Genomic DNA, 20165 nt, shown 5'->3' on the forward strand with positions numbered 1-20165 from the left:
CTTTTGTAATCACCAAACAGTGACAATTTATTTAACAACTGCTCTGTGCTCAGCATTGTATGTATTAACCATCTCATTAATTCTTTGCAGAGAGACAAGAAGAGAAATTGAAGAATAACAACAGAGATCTATCAATGGTAAGAGTCCTAAATATAACTTCATGGTAAACCACATAATGTTTTTAGCAAAGGACTGATTTGCATCAAATGCATTGCACTTAACCTTTTCAGTAATCTATCACCTATGAAGGCTATAAATAATATCATGGGTGTTCCTGGACCAAATGGAAGTAAAATATGCTCCTGCTCTTAAACTTCATCTTAATACTATAAATAGCTTTTTTTAAGACTGTCTCAGAGGTCATGATTTTTCCTCTTCACACAGTTCTTAGTTCCCTCTTAGGTTTTCAAATGAAATAGTTTATTTCTTTTTTTCTTCCTTATGTTAATGCTGAATCTTTGGGTTTTTTTGTTTTTTTTTTTGTTTGTTTGTTTGTTTGTTTGTTTTTGAGATGGAGTTTTGCTCTTGTTACCCAGGCTGGAGTACAATGGCATGATCTCGGATCACCGCAACCTCCGCCTCCTGGGTTCAGGCAATTCTCCTGCCTCAGCCTCCTGAGTAGCTGGGATTACAGGCACGCCCCACCATGCCCATCCAATTTTTTGTATTTTTAGTAGAGACGGGGTTTCACCATGTTGACCAGGATGGTCTCGATCTCTTGACCTCGTGATCCACCCGCCTCGGCCTCCCAAAGTGCTGGGATTACAGGCTTGAGCCACCGCGCCCAGCGAATCTTTGATTTTATAGTCATATGTGCAATCCCAATGTAGGAGCTGGAACATTATAAATGGCTTTTATTACTGTCCTTGGTTCTTTTCCTTTTTTTGTTTTGAGAGACAGGGTCTTGCTTTGTCACCCAGGCTGGAATGCAGTAGCCTGATGATAGCTCACTGCCACTGTGAGTTCCTGGGCCCTAGGGATCCTCCTGTCTCAACCTCCCATGTAGCTGGGACTACAGGACTACACCCCATGCCCAGCTAATTTTTAATTTTTTTTTCTTTTTTTGTAAAGATGAAGTCTTGCCATCTTGCCTACGCTGATCTTGAATTTCAGTCGATCCTTCAGCCCCAGCTACCCAGAGTGTTGGGATAGCAGGTGTGAGCCACTGCACAATACTCAATCTTTTTCTTTTGTTCCTTTTTTTTTTTTTTTTTGAGACAGAATCTTACTCTATTACCAAGGCCGGAGTGTAGTGTAGTGACTCTGTCTTGGCCGACTGTAACCTCTGCCTCCTGGGCTTATGTGCTTCTCCTACCTCAGCCACCCAAGTAACTGGGACTACAGGCGTGTGTCACCATGCTTGGCTTATTTTTGTATTTTTTGTAGAGATGGGGTCTCACTATGTTGCCCAGGCTGGTCTTGAACTCCTGGACTCAAGCCATTCACCTGCCTTGGCCTCCCAAAGTACTGGGATTATAGGTGTGAGCTACTGTGCCTGCCTCTTTTGTTCTTTAAGAGACCTTTTGTTCTCAGTATCTGGCATACTATGAAGTATAAGGAAAAGTGACTTCATTACCCATTTCCTCATTATTTATAAAGAGTAGACTTTATTCAGACATATCTTCCTAAAGCATAGATAGGCTATTTATATAGCTTGATTGATTTTTCACTTCTGTGTATTTAACACAGGACATCTAAACTGTGCAACAGTTCTCTTTTACTTACTGAGAGACGTTTTGTTAGTACTTATTAACTCACTGGCCAGAATTGGGCCACAAAGCCACCCCAATATTCTTCCTCACCAGATGGTAAGAAGAGGAACTGGAGGTGAAGGGTGGGTTAGCCAAAACAGCTATAGCTTTTGCTAAGGAGTTCTTTTTTAAAAAATGACATGAAACCAAAACTTTTGAGGTATGCTTTAGATATGTTTTTTTAAATGTAAAATGACAATTTGTTTGTCTCATTACAGGTTCGAATGAAATCCATGTTTGCAATTGGCTTTTGTTTCACTGCCCTAATGGGAATGTTCAATTCCATGTGAGTGTCCTTTTATAAGCTTTTGCGTAATAACTTTACTCTGTATTTGTATGTATGTTAGCATGAACTTTTTGGGTAACATTTTATTTTGATGTAATTTCAAACTTAAGAAGAGTTGCAAGAATGGTATGTATATCCATTCCCACATTCACAATTGTTAATGTTTTGCTTCATTTCTTTTTTTCTTTTCCTCTCTTTACTTTCTCTATTATATGTGTGCTCATCCATACACTATTTTTGTATTTTTCATAATCATTTGAAAGTATGTTGTAGGCGCTATGCTCCTTTTCCCATAACTACTTTGCTATATATTTCCTAAGGACATTTTCTTATATAACTTCAAAACAATTATCAAAATCAAGGGAATTTTTTTTTTTTTTGGTGTTTTTTGTTTGTTTGTTTGTTTGTTTTTGAGATGGAATCTCTCTCTGTCAGCCAGGCTGGAGTGCAGTGGCACAATCTCGGCTCACTGCAGCCTCCACCTCCTTCATTCAAGCGATTCTCCTATCTCACTCAGCCTCCCAAGTAGTTGGTACTACAGGCATGCGCCATCATGCCTGGCTAATTTTTGTATTTTTAGTAGAGATGGGGTTTCGCCATGTTGGTCAGGCTGGTCTGAACTCCTAACCTCAGCTGATCCACCCACCTCAGCCTCCCAAAGTGCTAGAATTACAGGCGTGAGCCACCACACCTGGCCAGAATTTAATTTTTGTAAAATACAATTATACAATAGCTTTTTTTTACCATCTTAATATGACAGTATTTTATGTATAAGACATAAGGCTTAGGCATTATGGGTTCTCCATAAAGAATTTAATATGTTCCCTCTATTTTTCAGTTGCTTACTAACATGCTGCTTCAAAATGAAGGTAGTCATATAAAGATCTTTTGCCTCTTAAAATAGAGTCTTAATAACTATAATCTTCTTTAATGATAAGGTAAATTACTGTTGTCTAAACCAGCATATAGCAGACCTGAGTAATTGTGGAACTTCTTTTGAGAGAATATATCCAAAGATGATATTAATTTATTGCCCTTTTTTTTTTTTTTTTTTTTTTTTTTTTTTGAGACAGAGCCTTGCTCTGACACCTAGGCTGGATTGCAGTGGTGTAATCTCAGCTCACTGCAACCTCCACCCTCTGGGTTCAAGTGATTCTCCTGCCTCAGCCTCCCAAGTAGCTGGGATTACAGGCATGTGCCACCATGCCCAGCTACTTTTTATAGTTTTAATAGAGACAGGGTTTCACCATGTTGGCCAAGCTGATCTCCAATTCCTAAAGTGATCCTCCCACCTCGGCCTCCCAAAGTGCTAGGATTACAGGCATTGAGCCACTGCACCCGGCCCATGTATTACCTTTTCAAAGCTCATCTGAACTGTACTGCAGGTATTAGAATTTTTCTCACTCCCCGTTTCATTCCCTTCCTCTTACTCCCTTTCTCCAGCTTCTTTCCTGTCTCTCCCTCTCCCTGCATCTCTTCCCCTAGTCTATCGTTCCTTCCTACCTGCTGAGTGTGTATTTTGTGCTAGGCATTGTGCTAGGTATTAGAAAACAATGGCTGGGCATGGTGGTTCATGCCTGTAATCCCAGCACTTTGGGAGGCTGAGGTGAGTGGATCACCTGAAGTCAGGAGTTCAAGATCAGCCTGACCAACACGGTGAAACAAAAACAAAGAAAGAAACAAAATGAAATACTACATTGTCATTGGAAAAATTTCAAAAATACACAGGTATAAAATATAAAGTAAAAATACATTTTACTCTGTATAAAATGTAAAATTACTGTCTGTCTCAAATGTAGTGTATATTCATCAAGATTTTTACTTTCTGTAATAGTTATACAAACATTTTTATATTTGTATATATGAATTTTTATTTTTTTGAAACAGGGTCTTACACTGTTGCCCAGGCTGAGGTACAGTGGAACAGTCACAGCTCACTACAGCCTTGACCTGCTGTGCTTAAGTGATCCTCCCACCTTAGCCTTCCAAGTAGCTGGGACTACAGATATACACCATGATGCCTGGCTAATTTTTTTTTGGGTGGGGACAGAGTCTCACTCTGTTGCCCAGGCTGGAGTGCAATGGTGTGATCTCGGCTCACTGTAGTCTCTGCCTCCTGGGTTCCAGGAATTCTTCTGCCTCAGCCTCCCAACTAGCTGGGATTATAGGCATGCGCCACCATGCCTGGCTAATTTTTGTATTTTTAGTAGGGACAGAGTTTTGCCATGTTGGCCAGGCTGGTCTCGAACTCCTGCCCTCAGGTGATCCACCTGCCTCTGCCTCCCAAAGTGCTAGGATTACAGGCATGAGACATCATGCCTGACCGAAGCTATTTTTTAAAAAAATTTTTTGTAGAGATGAGGTTTCACTAGTTTGCCCAGGCTGAATATAAACCTGTATACACAAGAATGGCTGTTTTATAACCTGCTGTAATTTTTGTCCACACAAAAATCTGTGGCAATTTTTAAAACATAATATATATCTTAATTTCTATGTAATACTATTTTGAAATGGCTGTATAATGTTGTATTGAATAGATGTACTTTTTTTTTTTTTTTTTGAGACGGAGTTTCATTCTTGTTGCCTAGGCTGGAGTGCAATGGCCCGATCTCAACTCACTGCAACCTTCACCTCTCGGGTTCAAATAATTCTCCTGCCTCAGCTTTTCTCTTTTTGAAACATTTTTCTATTTTATAAATAATAAGAGGAATTATTTTCAAACCTAAAAACAATTAAGTAAAAGTATTTATCTCAGAATATTGTATATGTAGTTTAGTAATCTGCTTTTTTCATCACTACTATATATTCTATAAATTCCTATTCAGAAATGTTTATCCTTATTTATTTTTTATTTATTTTTATTTATTTAATTTTCTCTTCTGGCCACACTTCAGTAGGAAATTTATTTATTTATTTATTTATTTATTTATTTTTATTTTTTTGAGACAGAGTCTCACTCTGTCGCCAGGCACCAGGCTGGAGTGCAGTGGCACGATCTCGGCTCACTGCAGCCTCTGCCTCCCGGATTCAAGCAATTCTCCTGCCTCAGCCTCCCAGGTAGCTGGGACTACAGGTGCATGCCACCACGCCCGGCTGATTTTTTTTTTTTTTTTTCTATTTTTAGTAGAGATGGGGTTTCACCATGTTGGCCAGGATGGTCTCGATCTCTTGACCTCGTGATCCACCCGCCTTGGCCTCCCAAAGTGCTGGGATTACAGGCTTGAGCCACTGCACCCAGCTTATTTATTTGTTTTTAAATAGAGACAGGGTTTCACCATCTTGGCCAGGCTGGTCTTGAACTCCTTACCTCATGATCCACCTGCCTCAGCCTCCCAAAGAGCTGGAATTACAAGCGTGAGCCACCGTACCTGGCCTTATCCTTCTTAATATGTATAGTTGGGACCTTTGGGTCTTAGAAAAAAACTTTCTTTTTTTTTTTTTTTTTGAGACAGAGCTTTGCTCTGTCACCCAGGCTGGATGGAGTGCACTAGCATGATCTCAGCTCACTGCAATCTCTACCTCCCAGGTTCAAGCAATTCTCCTGCCTCAGCCTTCTGAGTAGCTGGTACCACAGGCGCTGGTACCACGGGTGCTGCCACCATGTCCAGCTAATTTTTGTATTTTTGTGAGATGGGGTTTCACCATGTTGGCCAAGCTGGTCTTGAACTCCTGGCCTCAAGTGATCCACCCGCCTCAGCCTCACACAGTGTTAGGATTACAGGCGGCCTCCCACAGTATTAGGATTGCAGGTGTGTTAGGATTACACCATGCGTGGCCCAAAAAGAAGGTTCTCAAAATCTTACTGGTGCTATGGTTTAGAACAGTGGTTCTCAAAGTGTGATCTGGGATCCCTGGAAGTCTGAGATTCTTTCAGAAGTCTTGAAGTCAGAATGATTTTCACAGTAATTCTGTGACATTATTTACTTTTTTTTTTTTTAACATTCTTTCTCTCAAGAGTGTACAGTGGCCGGGCGCGGTGGCTCACGCCTGTAATCCCAGCACTTTGGGAGGCCGAGGCGGGTGGATCACGAGGTCAAGAGATCGAGACCATCCTGGTCAACATGGTGAAACCCCGTCTCCACTAAAAATACAAAAAAATTAGCTGGGCATGGTGGCACATGCCTATAGTCCCAGCTACTCGGGAGGCTGAGGCAGGAGAATTGCCTGAACCCAGGAGGCGGAGGTTGCGGTGAGCCGAGATTGCGCCATTGCACTCCAGCCTGGGTAACAAGAGCGAAACTCCGTCTCAAAAAAAAAAAAAAAAAAAAAAGAGTGTACAGTGGAGTTTTTCAGAGGATTCATGATGTGTGATATCACAATAGCCGAACGACTGAGGCAGCAATGATTTCTAGCTGTTTTCTATTAAGCCAAACATAAAAATAAATTATGTTAACATGTAATGAATTCCTTGCTATTTTTAAAATAAATTAATAAATATTTTGGCTGGGCAATTTTTTTGTATTTTTACAGGCTCATGCCTGTAATCCCAATACTTTGGGAGGCTGAGGGGCAGATAACCTGAGGTCAGGAGTTCAGGAACATCCTGGCCAACATGGAGAAACCCCTTCTCTACTAAAAATAAAAAAATTAGCTGGGTTTGGTGGCACACATCTGTAATCCCAGCTACTCGGGAGACTGAGGCAGGAGAATCATTTGAACCCAGGAGGCGGAGGTTGCAATGAGCTGAGAGTTCGCCACTGCACTCCAGCCTGGGTGACAGAGCAAGACTCCATCTCAAATAAATAAATAAATGTTAAACTTATTTCTCATTTTTAATTTCTAATACAGTAAATAATAACTATAACCTACATAAACACAAAGTTTTTAGGGTCCTAAATAATTTGTCAGTATATATAAAGGGGTCTCAATACCAAAAGAATTGAGAACCACTAATTTAGGAAAAGATTGATGAGAATAATCTAGGCTCTTCCTTACACCACAGTATTCAGGTTCATGTCTATTATTAGCATGTCACCCTTTCTTTGTTTTTCAGAGATCAAGAGACTTAAAGCTCTATTTCTGTCCCAGATTCTTCTTTGGAAGTAAGAAACTTGTCAGTCTTCCAAAAATAACAATTCTTTTTTTTTTTTCTTTTAGATTTGATGGTAGAGTGGTGGCAAAGCTTCCTTTTACCCCTCTTTCTTATATCCAAGGACTGTCTCATCGAAATCTGCTGGGAGATGACACCACAGACTGTTCCTTCATCTTCCTGTATATTCTCTGTACTATGTCGATTCGACAGGTGACTGATTACATCTGCCATTTAATATGTATATTTTTCCTTGCTGTCAATGCCAATTAGCTTTTACTTCTATAATACTAGAAATGTTTACCCATTGTTACTCAGTTCTTTAAGTTGCTTATTTTAGAATTCCAGTGTATCAGTGGCTCACACCTGTAATCCTAGCACTTTGGGAGGCTGAGGTGGGTGAATCACCTGAGGTCAGGAGTTCAAGACCAGCCTGGCCATCATGGTGAAACCCCATCTTAAAAAAAAAAAAAAAAAAAAAAAAAAAGAATTCCAGCGTATCATCTAAAAATCATTTTAAATGGCAAGGTCTAGATTACTGATCCTTAGGGACGAGAAGTAGTGATAAAACCAAATATAGATTCCACATCACATTCTTAGAGCTCTCAGGCTCCTCCTTTATTACAACTGCCTAAAGCTACAAGACTAGAAAGTGGGTTTGGTCTTCCCAGTATCATTTCTTCATAATATACCAGCACCATTTAGCAGTTCAGGAACACAGTAAGTGTAATGATGTGGTAATTTTAGGTTATTCACAGCTGAGATAAAGTTTAGGTTACAGAATTTACATTTGGCCAACTTGGTGATTTGACATTCATAGTGAAAAAGAGTGAGAACTAAGGAAGTAAAAGTGTTATGAAGGTCCAGAAGAGACATATAAAATTTGATTAGTGGGGAAAGGTTCAAGCAGAAAGTGGCTTTTGAGATGAGACTATGAAAGTAAAAGGGTGGCCAGGTGATGTGGCTCATGCCTGTAATACCAGCACTTTGGTAGGCTGAGGCATGAGGATCTCTTGAGCTTGGGAATTTGAGACCAGCCTAGGCGATACTGTGAGATTACATTGCTACAAAAAATTTTAAAATTAGCTGGATATGGTAGCATGTGCCTGTAGTCCCAGCTACCCTAGAGGCCAAGGTGGGAAGTTCACCAAAGCCTGGGAGTTTGAGCTTGCAGTGAGACTAGATTACATCACTGGACTTTAGCCTGGGCAACAGAGTGAGACTCTGTCTCAAAAAAAAGAAAAAAAAAAGTGAAAGAGATAATTAAGGTCTCTGCTCAGGAATTCTTTATTTTTATTCAGTTTCTGAACATACTTCCATTTGGCAGGCTTTGTAATGGAAAGGTTTGCACATGTGTAAATATGAACATAAATCTTTCAGTATTTGTTACATAAGTGATTATCTTTTTTCCTCCTCCTTCTGAGTACTGTCTCTGGCAGAAGATTTTTGGTTGATCTGTGTATCAGTTTGCTCTTTCATTGCTATAAAGAAATACCTGAGACTGGGTAATTTATAAAGAAAAGAGGTTTAATTGACTTATGGCTCTGCAGTTTGCACGGGAAGCATGATGCTAGGTTGTACAGGAAGCATCTGCTCAACTTCTGGGGAGGCCTCAGGAAACTCACAATCATGGTGGAATGCAGAAGGGGAGCAGGCATGCCGCATGGTCAGACTAGGAACAACAGAGAGAGAGGTGGGAGGTTCTTCACACTTTTAAACAACCAGATCTCGTGAGAACTCACTCACTAACTACTACAAGAATAGTACTAAGGGGGATGGTACTAAACCACACAATTTGACATGACACAGATTCAAACCATTTATCAACCTGGCATGTGAGAATCAATGGGAAATCAAATTACAGTTCATGGCTCACCAAGATCTTTTTCATTGTATTGCTTAATATTTTTTCCTAATTCGTATCTCATCACATCCCCACAAATACAGCACTTTGACCATTCTGGCTTGCTTATTAGTTTTCATGTTACAGTCACTCAGATGTACTTTTTGCTTCTGTTTTTCCTTCTTTCTGAATGCCTCCCTCTTCTTCCTTTTAAACGAAATCAAGTTTCAAGGCTTCCTTTTCTGGCACATATTTTCTGGCACTTACTGCACTGTGAAGGTTAGCTATAAGAGGAGCACGACTAAATACAGAAATATCAAAAGACTATTGTAATAGTCTAACAAAAAATCATTATATTATAAACTATAACAGTGAAGAGAGGGATGAAAAGGATGGGACAAGATTGAGAAATAAATAGAAAGTGAAACCAGCTGAACTTAGTTATTAATTTAATGTGAAGGAGAAAGGAAAAACTAAGATGACTTGCATGTTTCTGATTTTGTTGACCAAATGGGGAAAAGTTTCACTAAGAGGTGGGGAATAGTTTCCTTAAGAGGATGGGAATAGAAGAAAGAAGAGTATGTTGGTTAGAAGACATGCTGAGTTTGAGGTGTTTGTTAAATAGTTAAATAATTATGTCCACCAAGAAGTTGTACTCCTGCTTAGCTGAAGTATATACTAACATTTTTGAAATGGTCTCTGTAATAGGCCTGCCTTAGCCCATTTTCTGTTGCTGTAACAGTTTACCACAGCCTGGGTAATTTATAAAGACAGTGTACCTCACAGTTATGCAGGATGTCCAAGAGCATGGTGCTGGCACCTGCTGAGGGTCTTCCTACTGCATCGTGACGTGGTGGACATCACATGGTGAGAGGGCAAGAGCGAGAACCAGAGAATGCTCACTTTTATAACAAAGCCACTCATGATAAGGAATCCACTCCCATGATAATGACATTATCTGTTAATGAGGGCAGAGAGATTAAATTTCCACCACATGAACTTCTCAGGGACACATTCACACCATAGCAGGAGTTTATCCTAGTGAAAGCTAAGGTAATGACAACACAGATCTCTGTGGTTTAGCACAGATCTTTTGATCGATGTGGAATATTGCTCTTTAATTTGATTAAGTCTGAAATGTTAAAATTGTAGCTTGGGTTCACATCTTAATAAAACACAATGATGTCTGTATTTCCCTTTAAGCAACAAAGAGCAATTCTGGGTTCTTTTTTTTTTTTTTTTTTTTTTTTTTGATAGTCTTGCTCTGTCACCCAGGTTGGAGTAAAATCGCTCTATCTTGGCTCGTTGCAACCTCTGCCTTCTGGGTTCAAGTGATTTTCCTGCCTCCTGAGTAGCTGGGATTACAGGTACCCACCACAATGCCTGGCTAAGTTTTTGTAGTTTTAACAGAGACAGGGTCTTGCCCTGTTGGCCAGGCTGGTCTCGAACTCCTGACCTCAGGTGATTCACCAGCCTCGGCCTCCCAAAGTGCTGAGTGCCTGGTAGCATTCCATTCTTAAGTGTTCTTGGCATAGGAAACATGGAGGCATGAACGTTTGCAATGGACTACAGTACAGGAACTACTGAATCTAAAACTGTTGGTGGGATGTAACAGGAAGTGAAGCTTGTCACTGACGAGGATTGCCTGAATCTCTACCTCACTGTGTAGCATTAAGGGATTTCTTTTTTCTTTCTTGTGCATCTTATAGTGCAAGTCTGCTGGTGACAAATTCAATCTTCATTTATCTGAAAATATTTTATCTTCATTCTTGATGGATATTTTCATTGGACATAGAATTCTGAGTTGGCTTTTTTGTTTGTTTTAGCCTTTAAGCATTTTAAATGCCTTTTCACTATTTTCTGGCCTCCGTTGTTTGTAAAAAGTTCTTCATGTCTTCGTGTTCTTCTAAGTAATGTCACTTTTCTGTAGCTGCTTTCAGATTTTCTCTTTGAAATTGGTTCTCAGAAATTTGGCTATGATGTGCCTAGGGTATTTTTTATCATTTTAATTTTTTTTTTTTTTTTACTTTTTTTTTTTCATTAGCTCAAGATAGAGCAGACAGACTAGGGTATTTTTTTTTTTAAGTTTATCCTGCTAGGACTTATGGTTTTCATTAAATATGGGGAAATTAATTATTTCTTTAACTATTTTCTGCCTCATTCTCTCTCTTTTCTTCTTCTGGAACACCAGTTGCTTATATATTAGTCTGTTTTGGTATTGTCCAGCAGGACACTGAACCTCTGCTGAAATTTTTAAATCTTTTCTTTCCTGTTCTTCAGATGGAATAATTTCTATTGATCTGTCTTCAAGTTCACAGACTCCTCTAATCTGTGTTAACCCTAAGCCTACCCAGTGATTTTTGAATTTCAGTATTAAATTTTTCAGTTTCAGAATTTTCGCTTTATTTATACCCTTCCTGAGATTTCTTATTTAATATATTATGAGCATATCTTCTTTTATGTCCATAATTATTTAACTGCTTTAAAAACCTTGTCTGCTGGGCTGCGTGTAGTGGCTGGTGCCTGTTCAGCATTTGGGAAGGTGAGGCAGGAGGCTCGCTGGAACGCAAGAGTTCATGACCAGCCTGGGTAACATAGCAAAACCTCATCTCTACAAAAAATACAAAAATGAGCCAGGCACAGTGGCATGTACCTGTAGTCCCAGCTGCTGGGTTATGGGGGCTGAAGTGGGAGGATTGCTTTGAGCCCTGGAGGTCAAGGATGAGGTAAGCCATGATCATACCAGCCTGGGCAGCAGAGTGAGACCCTGTCTCAAAAACAAAACAAAAAAACGTTGTGTGCTAATTCCAACATTTGGAGTTTGGACTCCATTGCCTGATCTCGGCTCACTGCAACCTCCGTGTCCCAGGTTCAAGCAGTTCTTCTGTCTCAGCCTCCTGAGTAGCTGGGATTACAGGTGCCCGCCACCACGCCTGGCTAATTTTGTATTTTTTAGTAGAAATGAGGTTTCACCATATTGGTCAGGCTGGCTGGTCCCAAACTCTTGACTTCGAGTGATCCACCCGCCTCAGCCTCCCTAAGTGCTGGGATTATAGGTGTGAGCTACCGCACCCGGCCTGCTCTCTTAAGTAACAGTACATTGTCCTGTTTTTTGATATATCTAGTAATGTTGGATCATATCCTGGATAATGTAAATGATAGGTTGTGGAGATTCTGGATTCTTTTATTCTTTGGAAGTGTTGATATTTTTGTTTAGGCAGGCAGTTAACTTGGCATTTGTCTTAGTCCATTAGGGCTACTATAACAAAATACCATAAACAGTAGAAATGTATTTCTTACTGTTCCAGAGGTTGGGAAGTCCAAAATCAAGGCAAATTCAGTATCTGGTGAGAGCCTGTTTCCTGCCTGGTTCATAGAGAGTGCCTTCTCTCTGCATCCTCATATGATGGAAGGCACAAGACAGCTCTCTGGGACCTTTTTAAAAAGGGCATTAGTCCCATTAAAGAAGGCACAGCCCTCATGACCTAATTACCTTCCGAAGACCCCACCTTCTAATGCCTTGGTACTTTGGATTCAATGTATGAATTTTAAGGGACGCACACATTCAGACCATAGCAGCATCAGTCCATAGCAGCACTCAAACTCCAAACTCTCCTTTGTGATAGATGATGGCAGCTGAAGTCTCAGGTCAGTTATTTTAGTCTTAACTGGGCTGCTTATAGGCTGTCTTGCATGTAGTTGAAGAATTAAGCAGAGACTGGGCATGCTTAATTAGTGGCTCATGCCTGTAATCCCAGCATTTTGGGAGGCCAAGCTACCCTCAAGATCACTGAGGTCAGGAGTTCAAGACCAGCCTGGCCAGAAATTAGCTGGGCATGGTAGCGTGGCCTGTAATCCCAGCTACTCAGGAGGCTGAGGCATGAGAATCACTTGAACCCAGGAGGCGGAGGTTGCAGTGAGCTAAGACCATGCTACCACACTCCAGCCTGGGTGACAGAGCCAGATTCTGTCTCAAAAAAAGAAGAATTAAGCAGAGATTTGGGGGCAGAATTTATATGCAAAATTTGGGTTTTTTTTTTTTTTTTTTTTTTTTTGGAGACAGTGTCTCCCTCTGTCACTCAGGCTGGAGTGCAGTGGTGGAATCTCAGCTCACTATAACCTCCACCTCTCAGGTTCAAGGGATTCTCCTGCCTCAGCCTCCTGTAGTTGGGATTACAGGCGTGTGCCACCACACCCAGCTAATATTTTGTATTTTAAGTAGAAACAGGGTTTCACAATGTTTGCCAGAATGGTCTCGATCTCGTGACCTCGTGATCTGCCCACTGCAGCCTCCCAAAGTGCTGGGATTACAGGTGTGAGCCACCACTCCCGGCTCTTTTTTTGTTGTCTCTGTTTTTTAGGATTCTTTCTCTATTTTGAGTAGCTATGGTTTTCCTCAACCTTGCTTTTTGGTTCTTCAAACCAGTAAAATTGTAGTTTATTCTGAGTTTTAGACTCTTCACAGTGCTGACTGGGGTTATGCCCTCCATTATGAGATTTTCAAAAAATAAAACATTTTGTCTTTCTGCACTAAACTAAAATTCAGAACATTCTCCCTGACCAATCCTCAAGGAAGGAGCTAAAAGAGATCTAGAGTCATTTTTATTGGAAAGATGGGGGAGAAAGAGAAAGAGGGACAGAGGAAAGAAGTGAGAGAGAGAGAGAGAGATTGTCACTTAATCCCCTGACCCCAGCAGGAAAAACCTTCATTCAAAGAGGGCCTTTGGTCAACGTAAGACAAAAAATATTCATTCATCATTACAAAAGAAGTGACATTATTCTAGTGCAGATTTGATGTATTCATCTTTCAGAATTTTGATTTCTGCTTTGTAAGATATGTGTTAAGAAGGACTCAGAAGGGAGCTTCAGTTTTCTACCCTATTTTGTTTTCTGTATTGGGCTTCTTTACATCACATTTTATTTTTCAGAAATCTTCTGTTAATCTCTCTGAATTGTGTGCCAAAAAAAAAAAAAAAAAAGATGAATAGAAATTTATTCTAAAAATTAGGCCTGGCACGTTGGCTCACTCCTGTAAGTCCAGTGCTTTGGGAGGCTGAGGCGGATGGATCCCAAGATCAGGAGATTGAGACCAGCCTGGCCAATATGGTGAAAACCCATCTGTACTAAAAATACAAAAATTAGCCCAGTGTGGTGGCAGGTACCTGTAGTCCCAGCTACTCAGAAGGTTGCAGTGAGCTGAGATGGCGCTACTGTACTCCAGCCTGGGTGACAGAGCAAGACTCTGTCTCAAAAAAAAAAAAAAAAAAAAGAAAGTGCCGGGCGTGGTGGCTCACACCTGTAATCTCAGCACTTTGGGAGGCCAAGGCAGGCGGATCACCTGAGGTCAGGAGTTCAAGACTACCCTGGCCAACATGGTGAAACCCTGTCTTAAAAAAAGAAAGAAAGAAAGAAAGAAATTTATTTTAAAAATTAAAAAATAAGAGTTCTTAAAGGCTATAAAGGTCTGAAAATGATTGATCTAGCCAGTCCTCTTTTTTTTTAATGGTAAGGAAATTGAGATTTGGTAAAGTGAAAAGACAATCCTATTATTTTATTGTCTAGTTTCTCAGCACTAGAACCCAAGTTTTCTGATTGCTAACCCAATAATATTTCAGCAATGTCAAGCTTGTACTGTCTGGTTTTCAAAGTAAATATTTAATCTCTACATTATTTTTCCCAAGTAGTCTAGTCAGATATAATGTGAGAACCCTGGTAATATTGGAAGGTGTCGTTTTAAAGTGATTAGATTTTTTTTTTTTTTGAGACGGAGTTTCACTCTTGTTACCCAGGCTGGAGTGCAATGGCGCGATCTCGGCTCACCGCAACCTCCGCCTCCTGGGTTCAGGCAATTCTCCTGCCTCAGCCTCCTGAGTAGCTGGGATTACAAGCACGCGCCACCATGCCCAGCTAATTTTTTTTGTATTTTTAGTAGAGACGGGGTTTCACCATGTTGACCGGGATGGTCTCGATCTCCTGACCTCGTGATCCACCCGTCTCCCAAAGTGCTGGGATTACAGGCTTGAGCCACCGCGCCTGGCCAAAGTGATTAGATTTTATGCACAACTTCGTTGAGACAGTAAAGATTATGTATGGGGGCTGGCCGCAGTGACTCATGCCTGTAATCCTAGCACTTTGGGAGGCTGAGGCGGGTGGATTGATCGCTTGAGATCAGGAGTTTGAGACCAGCCTGACCAATATGGTGAAACCCTGTCTCTACTAAAAATACAAAAATTAGCTGGGTGTGGCGGCAGGTACCTGTAATCCCAGCAACTGTGGAGGCTGAGGCAGGAGAATTGTTTGAACCTGAGAGGCAGAGATTGCAGTCAGCCAAGATTGTACCACTACTCCAGCCTGGGCAACAGAGCGTGCCTCAAAAAAAAAAAAAAAAAAAAAAAAAAAAAAATTGTGTTATGGGAACAAATGAGATACTGAAATTAATTGGAAGTGAAGAATGGTTGCCAGATGCCAGAGAAACTAACAGAGTGAACTGAGGATTGTCATAGGTGTGTTATTTTAGCTAAATGACTAAGGAATAAAATTTAGCAGAATGTGTTTATCACCATTGACCTGGGTCTTCCCAAAATGTCAAGTTAGCAACCAACAACTTCTGTTTCTTGATCACTGGGTCTTAATCTTTGTAAAGAAGAAAGAACACAAATTCTATGGTGTTATTTTCTGCCAATAGAAGACACAATTACAGGAAAATGTTTTTCCTTTGTTTTTCTCTTCTGAGTATACACTCTTCATTTGTTACCTGTTACACAGGACTGCACAGGAATTCAAAATAATTGTTTTACATCTTTCCAAAACTTGATTGCATCTTACTATATTTTACATTTGTATTTTCTTTCATAGCATCTTTGTTATATATTAAAACTCCTGTCTTTTAGCTAAATGCATATTTCTTTTTTTTTTTTTGGAGACGGAGTCTTGCTCTATCACCCTGCTGGAGTGCAGTGGTGCGATCTCAGCTTACCGCAACCTCCGCCTCCCCAGTTCAAGTGATTCTACTGCCTCAGCCTCCCAAGTAGCTGGTATTACAAGTGTGCATAGAGATGGGTTTCACCATGTTGGCAAGGCTGGTCTTGAACTCCTGACCTCAGGTGATCCACTCACCTCAGCCTCCCAAAGTGCTAGGATTACAGGCGTGAGCCACCACGACCTGCCGAAACTGAAAATTATAGACAGTGCAGTAATGACAAATCCAGCCAGCAGACCCATACTTGAAGAAAATGCCCATAAGAAATAGCTAGTGAATATTCTTCATATGCTTCATGTTAAAAATAAAAGATTATCGGGCCAGGCGCCGTGGCTCACGCCTGTAATCCCAGCACTTTGGGAGGCCAAGGCGGGTGGATCACGAGGTCAAGAGATCGAGACCATTCTGGTCAACATGGTGAAACCCCGTCTCTACTAAAAATACAAAAAATTAGCTGGGCATGGTGGTGCGTGCCTGTAATCCCAGCTACTCAGGAGGCCGAGGCAGGAGAATTGCCTGAACCCAGGAGGCGGAGGTTGCGGTGAGCTGAGATCGTGCCATTGCACTCCAGCCTGGGTAACAAGAGCGAAACTCCGTCTCAAAATAAATAAATAAATAAATAAATAAATAAATAAATAAATAAATAAATAAATTAAAATAAAATAAAATAAAATAAAATAAAATAAAATAAAATAAAAGATTATCTCCTTTTATGATTCTCCACTTAAAAAAGGTCAGCCACTTTGATTCGTAGGCCAAGGTCTCATCAGGTCTGGAAGGCTTTTACTGTTCTATGATTTTCATTATATTGTAGGCCTTTTTAAAAATAATATAGTGATAATCATCCTATTGCAGGTCATAATGGTACCTTTAATCTATATGAGTTCCCTTTGCCTGAGAGCTACATAAAACATGTCTTCTGTATATTTGATATTAAAACTCAATTCTTACTATGCTTTCTTTACAGAATATTCAGAAGATTCTTGGCCTTGCCCCTTCACGAGCTGCCACCAAGCAGGCGGGTGGATTTCTTGGCCCTCCACCTCCTTCTGGGAAGTTTTCTTGAACTCAAGCAGAACTCTTTATTTTCTATCATTCTTTATAGACACACCCATCAGACTGGCAACTGTTTTGTTGCAAGAGCCATAGGTAGCCTTAGTACTTGGGCCTCTTTCTAGTTTCGGATTATTTCTAGGCCTTTTGGGTATGATTAGAGTGAGAATGGCACCCAGCAAACTTGATCATGCTTTTGGTCCTAGATGGTTTTCAAATAAGTGGATTGATTAGTTAAGTTTAGGTGATGTTTATGTAATGAAAAACAAATAGCATCCTTCTTGTTTCATTTACATAAGAATTTTCTTTGGGACTGACTCTCAAGGCCGTATATATGCCCTGCAAGAGATCTAGAAGAAAAATTTAGTTTGTATGACTCTTAATTGTAACTGTTTGTTGAGTTGTTTTTTTTTAAGCCAAATATATGACATAAGATCAATAAAGAGGCCAAATTGTTAGCTATTTTATATACAAGGAGAGATCTGTTTCATTTTGTTTTGCCCTATTTCTAGATGTAAGTTTTAGCATTGCCCAGGAAGAGCTAAAATAAAAGTTTTTAAGGTACTATATTTTTTGCCATACTTGACTCATGTACTCAAAATACAGAGTTGTCCTGGTGTAGGAACTGGAAAACAGGAGTGGAAAGGAACGTAATAATTCATGGGAGTTTAAAAATCAGGGTCTTGGCAAGTAACACTGATGTCTGAAAAAAAATTAAATATAAATAAATAAAAATGAGGGTCCTCAACCATTCTCTTCATATCCTATTACAGTCTCTTGTATTCTTGTTAGGGGCATTATTAGATCTCCCTCAGAGGCAAGGATATAGTTATATGTTGTTAATCTTGCAGAGCTTTCTTTTAGTTACAATAGCCTTCAGTTTCTGCCATGCCCCTTCATAAGGGAGAAGATATTTGTACCATGATCCTCCCCTATAATCTATGGAATTTGTCGTCCTGTGTGGAGTCCTATCAATAAATATGCACATTCATCAAATGTCTACTTAAATATGAGTATTCTACCAATGAGAAAAATCACATAATTTTCAAAGTAATAATTGTTAAACCAACAGCAAACTTCTTTCTTATCAGCACCATGAAGTCCAGAAGACAGTGGAAAAATAACTTCACAGTGCTGAGGAAAATTAGTATCAACTTAGAATTTTATTCACAATATTGGAGGCAAAATAAAAACATGTTTGCACATAGAAAACTAAGAGAATTGAATTATTAAAGGTTGTATTTCAAGGATAGAAAAGAAAATCTGCCCAAAGCGAAGGTATGGGATATAAGAAACAATGATCAACAGAGAAATAAAATGTATGGATAAATATAAGGATAAATTTAAATGTTTTATGGATTATCTAATTTAAGGATTATCCCAAGACAACCCTACAGGGTAATCACTGTTCTTACCTTCATTTAACAGATGAGGATGCTGGGGCAGGGGAGGTTAGTAACTTGCTTCTCATCACAGAGCTATTGAGTGGCAGAGTCAGGATTTGAATTCAACCATTGTAAAGCCAAATAGTCCAGACTGTCAAGCTCTATATTACAGCCTCCTCAGAGGTATGTGGTGATTGTCTTCTCATTACCTCATCTCCTCAACTAGAGTGTGTGAGCTCTCTCAAGTTGGACTTTGCCTTTTTTTTGTTCTCCTTTTTACAAAGTAGTCAACATGGGTGGGAACACAGCAGGAGCTCAATAAAAGCAGATAAAAGGGAACAGAAGTCCCTATTTTGAAACTAGTTTTATCAGGATGTCTGATAATGGATGGTGATGACTTAATGGTCTTTTCTCCATGTCATTGACCACTCTAAGCAAAACAATTATTTTAATGATAATGAAGAAAATGATGCTCATAACAATAATGACAAATATGAAATATCTAAAATAAAACATGAAAAGAAACCCAGCTGGGCGCGGTGGCTCAAGCCTGTAATCCCAGCACTTTGGGAGGCTGAGGCGGGCGGATCACGAGGTCAAGAGATCGAGACCATCCTGGTCAACATGGTGAAACCCTGTCTCTACTAAAAATACCAAAAATTAGCTGGACATGGTGGCGCGTGCCTGTAATCCCATCAGGAGGCTGAGGTAGGAGAATTGCCTGAACCCAGGAGGCGGAGGTTGCGGTGAGCCGAGATCGTGCCATTGCACTCCAGCCTGGGTAACAAGAGCGAAACTCCGTCTCAAAAAAAAAAAAAAACATGAAAAGAAATCATCCTCAAAATTCTGCCATCACCTTTTTAAAGTGAAAATGTATAGCACACTCTATCACTCATACCCTGAGGCTTTGAAGTTGGTGCTTTCTAATTAGATTTCTTATGGACCAGGTTTTTATATACAAATTATGTTGCCATAGTAAAGAATAAATGAGAGGAAGAAGGAGAGATTGCATCTATTCACCCTATTCATTTAAAATTTTTCTTTTTTCCAAATATATTCTGCTTATATATATTCACCCTGTTCTTAACAGCACGATAACAAAGATACATTACAGAGGAAATAAAGCTCACATCGCAAGATTTAAGTTCAAGGAGTTATTAAGGGCTACTGCAGCCCCACAATTATTAGCTTTTTTTACATTTCTTGTTTTGAAGATATTTCAAGACTAGTTATTTGGATGACACTCTAAGTCCACAGCGTCACCAGATCATTGGAGATGACATTTCAAGACAGGCCTCTGATCATCTCTCAAAACACATACTTTGGCTATTTTCCCTGTGCGAAAGAGATGGATTGTCTCATGTCTAGTGAAAAAAACATCAGCCATTACTAATATCTGTATTAGGCTACTTAGGTTGCACTCGTAATATGCTAAAGTAGTATGTTTTTAAAAATGAAGGTAAACCTGAGTTTATTAACAGATTGCATTCTAAAGGCTAAGCTAGTTTGGAAATTGGAAAGCAAATATGTGTAGGTATTCATATGCCCTTGACCAGACTGGGCCTCTCTCTACAGGTACGTCATTCTCTCCAACAGGGTCAGTTACTTAAAATGACATCAGACGATTGATAGAACATCCAGATCCTCCTTACTTCCAGAACAAAAGCATTTTACCATATACTAGCATGGAGTAGGTTTTTTTTTTTTTTTTTCCTGACTGTTTATACTTACTTTGTGTATTTCAATACTGCCCTTTAAGTAAAAGTACTATATACGTTCTATTTTTTTGGATTAATTCTGCTCAAGTTACAGTCTTTTAGTTTATTCTAGTTTGAGTTT

At 39.7% G+C, this 20165-nt stretch overlaps 1 protein-coding gene across 2 annotated transcripts in view; it reads left to right on the plus strand.

Moving 5' to 3' along the window:
• Window positions 1-19158, plus strand: part of TMCO1 (transmembrane and coiled-coil domains 1) — a 29712-nt gene extending 10554 nt beyond the window's left edge. Inside the window, exons 4-7 of one of the 2 annotated variants that reach the window (XM_010338682.3) lie at window positions 91-137; window positions 1970-2037; window positions 7135-7279; window positions 16856-19158. In XM_010338682.3, coding sequence (XP_010336984.1) covers window positions 91-137; window positions 1970-2037; window positions 7135-7279; window positions 16856-16954 — 359 coding nt within the window. In that variant the 3' untranslated portion in view covers window positions 16955-19158. The remainder of the gene's footprint in view (window positions 1-90; window positions 138-1969; window positions 2038-7134; window positions 7280-16855) is intronic. The other variant, XM_010338681.3, reaches the window with a different exon arrangement.
• The last annotated feature ends 1007 nt before the right edge of the window (window positions 19159-20165 follow it).

The sequence above is a fragment of the Saimiri boliviensis genome, chromosome 19 (genome assembly GCF_048565385.1).
Source record: "Saimiri boliviensis isolate mSaiBol1 chromosome 19, mSaiBol1.pri, whole genome shotgun sequence".
NCBI lineage: Eukaryota > Metazoa > Chordata > Mammalia > Primates > Cebidae > Saimiri > Saimiri boliviensis.